We start from the raw sequence: 8775 nt of genomic DNA on the forward strand, positions 1-8775 counted from the left end.
TGTCAAATTTACCCTCACTATTTTTTTGGATTATTTGACCCCTTAATGTTTCATTTTGGGTTAAAAAACATCCTCGTTGGATGAAAATTGTTATTCAACTAACGATCAATGCATAGAAATGACATGACAAGCTTACATGACATGGCAATGCCACATATACAAAAGGTGATGAAGTGGTAAATGTCACGTCAGTAAAAATTATTATTTTTTAAATAATTATCAACCAATGTAATGATGACACGTGTTATCTTTTCATTGGTTTAAATATGAAATTGTAAAATTTGTTTTTGGTGGGTATTGAACCCAAGTTACATAGATTAAAGCCTTTTCACGCTACCACTAGGCAAAGCCTATGTATTGTGTTTCTCACACATTTATCCCAACATCAAACACTCGTCGTTCTCCTCTACGTCGTGAATCGTTTCAGCTAATTGAGCTAACTTCCAACCAACTTCCTGCAGATGATCAGAGTCTCGTGACCGGGAGGTCCGATCGCCGGCAGACCACCGACTCTCAAAGCTAAAGCTTGCATCAAAGTAGGCCATTGCATGTCTTAGTTTATTGAGAAACCGATAACATGGACTCTTTTCTTACCTTCAAAAGCTTTGAGAATTGCTTGGTTGGCCGTGAAATGAGCGAATTTTAGACAAGGGCAGACCTCGCAAAAGTGCATGTGAAGAGCATCCGATAAAGAGTTGTCGAGTGGGTTTTGAGGGTATAATCTGTAAATCTTCCGGCTTCGACGAAATACATTGCTGCTTTTCTCATGGCTCTGGTTTGAGAAATCGCCAAGAACCCAATTTGTCTAACTAGGGCTTCGGTGAGATTGAGGTTGTTTTGTTGTACAACTTCTGCACACACCATTAAAGCATGGACGAGCCGAATTCCATTCTCTTGCAAGTCGACGAGGCAGAGTTCTATACAAACCAGCAGTAGCCTGAGAAGGAAGAGGGAAGATAACCGAGTTCAACCAGGTTGTAAATTTCAAACGTTTTTCCGATTTAATATTGTTGTTAGTCGAAGAAGAAGATGAATAAATAGCCTTAACGGGAATTGCTTTGAGAACATAATTCAAGTAGAAATCTTCCTCAAAGATTTGTTTCCACTTCTCCGATGTTTACTGTTGTCGTTCTCGAAAAAAAAAACTGAATATTCTATACATACATGATGAAATGTGTTGAAAATTATAATGAAGAAGGTGTTGATGAAATGCGAGAGAGACACAATACATGGGATAAATATTAAATCTTGCAAGAGATAACCAAGTCCCAAACTTAGCGTGAAAAGGCTTTAATATATATAACTTGGGTTTAATACCCACCAAAAACAAATTTTGCAATTTCATATTTGAGCCAATGAAAAGATGACATGTGTAATCATTGTATTGATTAATAATTATTAAAAAATTAATATAATTATTTTTAAAAAAATTAATTCTTGCTGACGTGGCTGATATGGCATTTACCACGTCATCACCTTTGTATATGTGGCATTGCTACATCAACATGCGATGCTATGAAACTTGTCATGTCATCTCCATGAGTTGACCGTTAATTGACTAACGATTTTCATCTAACGAGGATATCTTTTGACTTAAAATAAAACATTAAGGGGTCAAATATTCCAAAAAAATAATGAGAGTAAATTTAACAATATTGTCACGTGTTAGGGATATTTTGTTGCATTATGCCCATTTTCTACTTTATATTACCCAAATTTAATATTATGTAGTATTATCTAATAAATAAACTTAAAGTTTTAATTACTATACAAATTATGTAGAAAAACAAATCAAAAATTATAAAATTAAAATGAAATGTAACATAATTCAAAATTGTTCACCAGAATAAAAAAAAAACATTATTCTAGTGGCAATTTTGAGCACTGATATGCAACTTCAGTTGATTCTTTTCATCAAGAACGTACCTTCAATTCAAACACCAATGAAAACAATGGATTCAGGGACAATATATTACAAGGAGATAAGCGGGAAGAAAAAGCATAATAAAATATTTACTCGTATACATGGGCAAGGCAATATCCTTTTCCCCCTCACTAATAATGAATCTATAGCATTATTTCAGCGCATCATATGGAAAAAAACTAGAAGAGAAAGCAGAATTAGATGCATGAATGTATGCATGGCAATTTGCAAAATATTTGCTATTATAATTGATATCAGACCAGCTTTTGATTCAATTACATGCATATCGAGAATGTAACCTTGTAGTGTTGAACTTGTATGGAAGTAAAAGTATCAATCTGGTTTCAATTCCATTACCTATGGATCGAGGGTGTAATTTTGTCAATTAAGCTTAATATGTCAGAAAATTTACCTGCATATATTATAAGAAAAGAGCAAAAACTTTCATTATTATGAATTTAACAAGTCTAACCTTCAATGCGTCGCTCTCTTAAAGCAAGCAAACCAGTCTCAGTACATTGCCTTTATATCAGCTCCAGAAAACTCATCTTTAGTCAATCACAAATTCTTCCAAGTTCACATCATTAGCCAGCGTCATCTTTGATGTGTGTATCTGTAGTCCAAAGATTTGAAAGAGCAAAACTTTATGAGTACAAGAGAATAATGAAACATGTTTGATATAGAGAATCAACACTCTCATGAAATAATCACATACCTGGAAAATGCGACTCCTTGTTCTGATGTCGGGCAGGGGGAATTCAATCTTCCTATCAATTCGACCCGGACGAAGCAAAGCTGGATCAAGACTTTCAATTCTATTTGTGGCAAGAATCACTTTGACATCTCCTCTTGAATCGAAGCCATATAATTGGTTCAGCAACTCCAACATGGTCCTCTGAATTTCACGTTCACCACCAGAATGGGCATCATACCTGTATTGCAGATTAATGAGACAGATTCCAAGTGTATATCCATCAAGGTATAACTTTTTCACCGACTTACCTCTTTTAGTTCTTGATTGGAGTAAAATGAATTAACAATTGCAGTAGAATAGAATGAATTAAAATATTAACTAACAATCGTTCCTTGGCATTTGCATGAGTATCAAAAATTATAGAATCATACATTCCAAATATATATATATATGGATGAACTAACATTTCGTTCATCTTTAGTAAACTATATACAAAAAAACAATTATGCTGTTGGTAAATTATGACACGGTAAGTACATTAAATAAAAAACTACAAGTTAATTTGGGTCCTGTTAATCATCTAATTTCCGCATTTAAACTACAAAAATAGATCTGATATAACACAAAAGAAAATAATCATTTGAAAAAAAATGGATCAAATCAGAATCATTATATGAAAGATGTAATCTCTTGGATTTATCAGATAAAGAAATGAACTGACCGTCGGACAACCGAATCCCCAAAAGCGATGACGACCGGAACTTCTAGATTCAACGGTAGCTTTATCAAAACTGAGTATATCTGGGCAATTCTATACTTCGTCGAAATTCAAAAACTCATACCAAAATTTAAATGATTTCGTTCATCAAGGTAATCTCTCACGACCTTCCTGGACCCAACTTTACACCGCTCGGTAAACCGGAAAACTGGTTATCTTGGAGCGCCTTCAGTCTCTCTCCTATAGGAAGTGAATCTTCCATTGCAAGTGAAAAAGTACAAGAAAGGGAGTGAGAGCGGCAGAAACCTAAAAATGAAAAAGTGGATATGGGAGATATCAAAACTTGCCGGAAGTTATGCCGTTAGGCAGCTTTAATATATAGATGAGTAAATATATTACCGAAATTATTATTATTTTTTAAATATTTTTAGTACAAAATTTCTTAAAGTATTATTATTTTTATCAAAAATATTATTATTGGTACTTTATTAGATTTGTTAATATATTTGGTAAAGAGTTATACAAAACAGAAATATTATTTTTGGACGTTTTATCGAATTTATTAACATACTCGGTAAAGTGTTATTTAAAATATTATTTTTTTAACGAAAATATTAGTATTGAACACTTTAGAGGAGATATTAAAAATATTAATATTTTAAGTAAAAAAATATTTTTTATGTAATTTTTTATTAAAAATATTAAAAAAATAATAACATTTTTGATACCATATTTTCTTAATCGTATATTTCACTGTTGCACTTAAACTCCCCCAAACTCGCCGCGTTTAGAAAACAAACCCACTAAAGTACAGAAAAATTTATGGCTTTTATTTTTTTAAAAATAAAGTTATGGTAAAAGACTAAAAAATTGTGGAGTTTATAATTAAAAACACTATTGATAAATTACGGCATTTGATAAAAAGTGCCACTATAAATTATATTTATAACGGCATTTGACTAAAAAAATACCATTAAAGTAGGAGGTTTTTAATAGCGTTTTAATAAAAACGTTGCTAATATTATTATTTGTGAAGTTTTGGATGTAAACATCGTTATATGTGTAAAGTTGGCGGCGTTTAGTCTCAAAATATCATTACAAACTTATTTTGTCGTAATAGACCATATAGTTCTTGAAACTGAAAGAGGAAAACCTAAGATATCTCTACAAGAACTAAGATTTTAGTAAACTTTCATCACAGAAAGTATGTTATTTATGATAAAAATTATTTTTGTCACTTTTGAATTGAGTAATTGTGACTTTTATGATTATAAATATAAAATAAATGAGAAATAATTTTTTTGAAAATAATTGAAAACAAATAGTTAAGATTTATATTATAAATTTATTTTATGATTTATGTTGTTTTTGTGACTTTGGATTCTCTAATGAATTTTTAATATAATTTTATTTTGTAATATAATTCATATAAATTAATTTAATTTAAAAATATAAAAACATTAAACTCATTTTTATTTATAAGTCTTGTATTACATATAATTATATATGAGTATGCAAAGTATCATTTATTTATTAGATTTGTTTCAACAATTTAATATTGTGTAAAATAATACAAAACACAATATATATATATATATATATAAGAGTTTGCAATATTATAACATATGGAGTAGTCAGTCCAGTAGTTAAGGCTTACCTAGGTCACTAATGGTCCTTTGTTCAAAACTCCTGGTAATGCATTTTTGCAATTTCTCTATAAATTAATTAAAATATAATTCTCTATAGTGACACATACTATTTTAAAATGTGTCATAATAATATGTTGACGTGTGGTACTTTGGATTGGAGAATTAATTATTTTAAATTAAATTAAAATTAGGACTAAATTTATAGAATGCGTAAGTATTGAAGACCAAATGAATAATTATGTCATTTATATTAACGGACACATCACCATCGCTATTAAAATTTAACAGAGAATGACTTGAATAAACCATTTAAATAATTGAATAATCTGTTTGATTAAATTGAAACATCGATAATGAAAGTAATTTTTTACTATAGTGTAGTGTAATTTACCCTAAAAATTTTCAGTACTTCCCTAAAGGGAGATTTATCTCTTGAAGGAACACCTTGAGTATCACAGAACGTGTGTGAAGTGAGTGGTGAGGTTTGGACTGATGCCCTGATGCATAAAGAATATAAACATTTTATAGAGTTTAATACCACTTGAAACCATTTGAAGTGATGATAAGACTATATATATATATATGCAAATGCAACATTGTTCTATAATACATGATATAATATAAAGTTCTTCAAGTCATCACAATAATCATAATACCAAATGCTATGTTTACATAAAAATATTAATCCCCCGCCACATCCCAAAATAAGGGTAAAAAGGGTGGCATGACAACAAAACTATGTCGTGTTAAATTCAGTGCTGTATCAACTCTGGAATCAGCTTTAAAAGAAACGACAGCTCCTGCTGTGAGAACTGCACCGCTTTAAAAGAAACGACAGCTCCTGCTGTGAGAACTGCACCTTCGACTTCCCCTTGTTCTGCTCCTCATTCCCTCCTTTAAAACTCTCGTTTAATGGCTTAACTATCATGTCGTCAACAGCGTGCGATATCTCTTGAACAAAATCAACTATCACCCCATCGATCCCCATTAAATGTTGCATGCAAACAGCCTCCGGCACATTGCTGCAAACATCACAATTTTTTGAGACGGATACAAGATTTTATGTTAAGATGGTCCAACTTATAGTATTTTAGAGGTTGAACTTAAGATGGTACGATCTGCATACTTACTTGAGTTTTCCATACGTGAGGAGGGAGAGGTTAGCCTCTTTGATCTTGGGGACTGCTCCTGGATTTCTGAACACTCCTTTGATCTCAGAAACAATCCCTTGTAAACCACCTTCTAAACAGACCTTTATGGCCTCCTCCAGTGAATTTCTTCTGACATCATAGTAAACTTGTGTCCCACCATTTGTCAAGAAGAAAACCTGTTCATTTTCCAACGAAAAACAGTCTTTTAAGAACAAGATTCACAAACATGTTTAATTATAATGCCTGAAAATTGTATTAGCTTAAGTGCTTACAGGATACGTGTTCTGCAATTTCCTAACAAGCTGAGCAGCATCAGGGTGAAAGCTAGAGAAGATTATAGGCCTGTCTTTAGCATATTCAGATACCACCTGTGACAAAATTATAGAGAAATCATATTTTTTTTCAAGTATTATAGGAAAAAAATAAGTTTCACTCCATTGATTTTTACCTGCAGAATGACTTGAAGAACACGGGTGAGACGGTCATGGTGGTAAACAATATTGTCATCAAATTTCAACTCAATGTTAAACCCTAACGAAGAATCAACTTTCCGGAAAGCTTCAGCAAGTGTACAGAATGAATCATCAGTTTGAACATTCCAGTTAAGGATTTTCCCATCTCTTGATTTCCTCAACAAGCTTTTCCCCTGTTTCCCTGCCTCCCTCTGGGGTCCAAAGCAAAGAAATTCTTCCAAACTCATGTCTGTGATCCTCTTTTCATACACAGTTCCCTGTAGAATATCATGTAAATAAAAATTTAACCTTGATAATTACTCAATAAAAGATAACAACAAACAAAATGGAGAGCAACGTACATTTTCTTGAGAGAAAAGGAAGTCGTCGTGGAAAATGACAGGGCAGTCATCTTTCGTCACCTACAAAAAACCACAATGGCTTTCTTTACTTTCCTGTGATTGGCTCAGGGCCAGTTTTTCATCACCTCCATAGCTTTTTTTCAATCCTTTTAATTTCGCAGAGTCAAAGAGTTTTTTTTTTTAAATTTTATTTAGAAAAAAACCCACCAAAAAATAAACATAAATCAGTAATCTTACGCTTGAAAATGGTAATGGAAATCTATTGCTTCGATTAAGGAAATATTATTATTAAACTTAGGGTTTTGTTTATCTTTCTTCAAAAATTAAAGTTATCAGCAAATGCTTTGGAAACGCGCTTATAGGCACGTGGGGCGTGATCCACCGATCCGGTCTGATAAAGACAGAACATCAAGTCGTACGCGGCGAGAGTACGACATCTGTCGGTACAAACAACGTGGTTTTTCATCTTTAATGCGATCTAGACGTGGAAGAAGATATCGAGGTAATTGGGAAAAAAAGACTTTTTATAATAAAAAAAAAACTTAAGAATTTGAAGATTTACCTGAACGTCGAACTCGATGAAATCAATGGGAAATTTAGCAGCAGAGTTAAAGGAGAGAATGGTGTTTTCTTTAATGGCTTCCATCCTCGAATCAGAGCTTTGCATAATATTCATCCCATGTCCCCTATGCCCTATCACCAGAAACTTCGGTGCCGTAAAAGACGTCGCTTTCCATGTTCATCTCCATCCCTAAATCCCCCCCCCCAAAAAAAACAATCATATAACCCTCCTAAACCCAAAACATGAGAGAAGAAAACCCAGAATGTAATGAACATAAAGAGGAACCGCACGTACCGTCAGAATTGAAACGGGATGAATAGAGAGAGGCGCTGTTTTCCGGGACTTGGTCGAGATTAGGGACATCGGAGACATTGACGGCTTTAAGAGCCATTGTTTGTAATAAATAGGGTTAAAGAACAGCGAGGAGGAAGATGAAGGATTTTGACGAATGTTTTTTGATTGCGCGGAAGAATTGTGTAATGTATATAAGGAGGGAGAAGACGTAAGAAGCATCTAAAAATAGGATTTTAGGATATTCTTTTTGGAGTTTGCAAAGGTCCAAACATATGCCGTCGGATATTCTCCGTTATGAAATTCTCCGTCAGCTTCGGTCTCGAGTCACCAATTACACGTCGACATGTCAACTTATTCCGTTAGGTTTAACGGCGATTGTGTAATATATTTGTTTATTTTTGTTAATTTATCTATTATTAGGAACTTTTATTGACCCAACACTTGGAAACAAATGATAAAATGAATCATAGAAATAGAAACTGCACCGCATTCAATGAATACATCATCAGATAAAAAATAGATAACTAGTGTTTTTCTCCGGTACATATATAATTCGGTATTTTTGATTTATTGTTATTTTTTACACATATACATACATATATATATATCTTTAATAAAAATATATTTTAAGAGATTCATACGTATGACACGGGTCGATATAGATTAATTAAAACGATATCTTGAAATCGAGAGGACAACAAAGGAATATTTTAATTACATACATATAAATATTTTTATATAGAAATATAAATCTTAAATTTAATTAATTAAGTATAACAACTTAATTAGATTATTACAGTTTAATTATGAATATAGTTAGATTAAAAGTAGCTAAAATAGAATAAAGTTGATAAAAATTGTAAAGTTATGGGTTAAACTTAGAATAATTTACTTATTACATGTGAGATTTTTACAGACACGTGGGTCGGTGGATGCCAGTACATAATATTAATTTAAGATGAAAAGTTG

The 8775-nt window shown here is 32.3% G+C and overlaps 3 protein-coding genes across 3 annotated transcripts; all 3 read right to left on the reverse strand.

The window, feature by feature from the left end:
- Positions 1-374: 374 nt before the first annotated feature.
- LOC120185757 (DELLA protein GAI1-like) lies at positions 375-864 on the reverse strand. Its single transcript, XM_039189889.1, has 2 exons — positions 659-864; positions 375-525 (listed from the first exon to the last, which is right to left on the reverse strand). Exons 1-2 carry the CDS (start codon positions 862-864, stop codon positions 375-377), a joined length of 357 nt encoding a protein of 118 aa, XP_039045820.1.
- Positions 865-2023: 1159 nt separating this feature from the next.
- LOC120185758 (26S proteasome regulatory subunit 4 homolog) lies at positions 2024-3598 on the reverse strand. The gene is made up of 3 exons (XM_039189890.1): positions 3504-3598; positions 2640-2937; positions 2024-2537 (listed from the first exon to the last, which is right to left on the reverse strand). Exons 1-3 carry the CDS (start codon positions 3596-3598, stop codon positions 2475-2477), a joined length of 456 nt encoding a protein of 151 aa, XP_039045821.1. The 3' UTR covers positions 2024-2474.
- A 1986-nt stretch (positions 3599-5584) lies between these two features.
- Positions 5585-7950, reverse strand: LOC120185634 (glycerophosphodiester phosphodiesterase GDPD2-like). Its single transcript, XM_039189803.1, has 8 exons — positions 7807-7950; positions 7513-7701; positions 6951-7010; positions 6585-6866; positions 6409-6504; positions 6116-6312; positions 5822-6007; positions 5585-5782 (listed from the first exon to the last, which is right to left on the reverse strand). Exons 2-8 carry the CDS (start codon positions 7624-7626, stop codon positions 5767-5769), a joined length of 951 nt encoding a protein of 316 aa, XP_039045734.1. The 5' UTR covers positions 7627-7701; positions 7807-7950; the 3' UTR covers positions 5585-5766.
- Between the last annotated feature and the right edge of the window lie 825 nt (positions 7951-8775).

This window comes from Hibiscus syriacus, unplaced genomic scaffold, assembly GCF_006381635.1.
Source record: "Hibiscus syriacus cultivar Baekdansim isolate YM2019G1 unplaced genomic scaffold, ASM638163v2 tig00113124_pilon, whole genome shotgun sequence".
NCBI lineage: Eukaryota > Viridiplantae > Streptophyta > Magnoliopsida > Malvales > Malvaceae > Hibiscus > Hibiscus syriacus.

What these genes read in the sequence shown, in the direction of transcription:
- LOC120185634 (XM_039189803.1), bottom strand. Translation starts at nt 7,626, where the DNA reads ATGAATATTATGCAAAGCTCTGATTCGAGGATGGAAGCCATTAAAGAA. An exon ending in TCCTTTTCTCTCAAGAAAAT is followed by an intron (nt 6,867 to 6,950) that starts GTACGTTGCTCT and finishes GATATTCTACAG; the next exon opens with GGAACTGTGTATGAAAAGAG. An exon ending in CTCACGTATGGAAAACTCAA is followed by an intron (nt 6,008 to 6,115) that starts GTAAGTATGCAG and finishes TGATGTTTGCAG; the next exon opens with CAATGTGCCGGAGGCTGTTT.
- LOC120185758 (XM_039189890.1), bottom strand. Translation starts at nt 3,598, where the DNA reads ATGGAAGATTCACTTCCTATAGGAGAGAGACTGAAGGCGCTCCAAGAT. An exon ending in GTAAAGTTGGGTCCAGGAAG is followed by an intron (nt 2,938 to 3,503) that starts GTCGTGAGAGAT and finishes ACTCCAATCAAG; the next exon opens with AACTAAAAGAGGTAAGTCGG. An exon ending in CAAGGAGTCGCATTTTCCAG is followed by an intron (nt 2,538 to 2,639) that starts GTATGTGATTAT and finishes TTTGGACTACAG; the next exon opens with ATACACACATCAAAGATGAC.
- LOC120185757 (XM_039189889.1), bottom strand. Translation starts at nt 864, where the DNA reads ATGGTGTGTGCAGAAGTTGTACAACAAAACAACCTCAATCTCACCGAA. An exon ending in TTCACATGCACTTTTGCGAG is followed by an intron (nt 526 to 658) that starts GTCTGCCCTTGT and finishes CTTTGATGCAAG; the next exon opens with CTTTAGCTTTGAGAGTCGGT.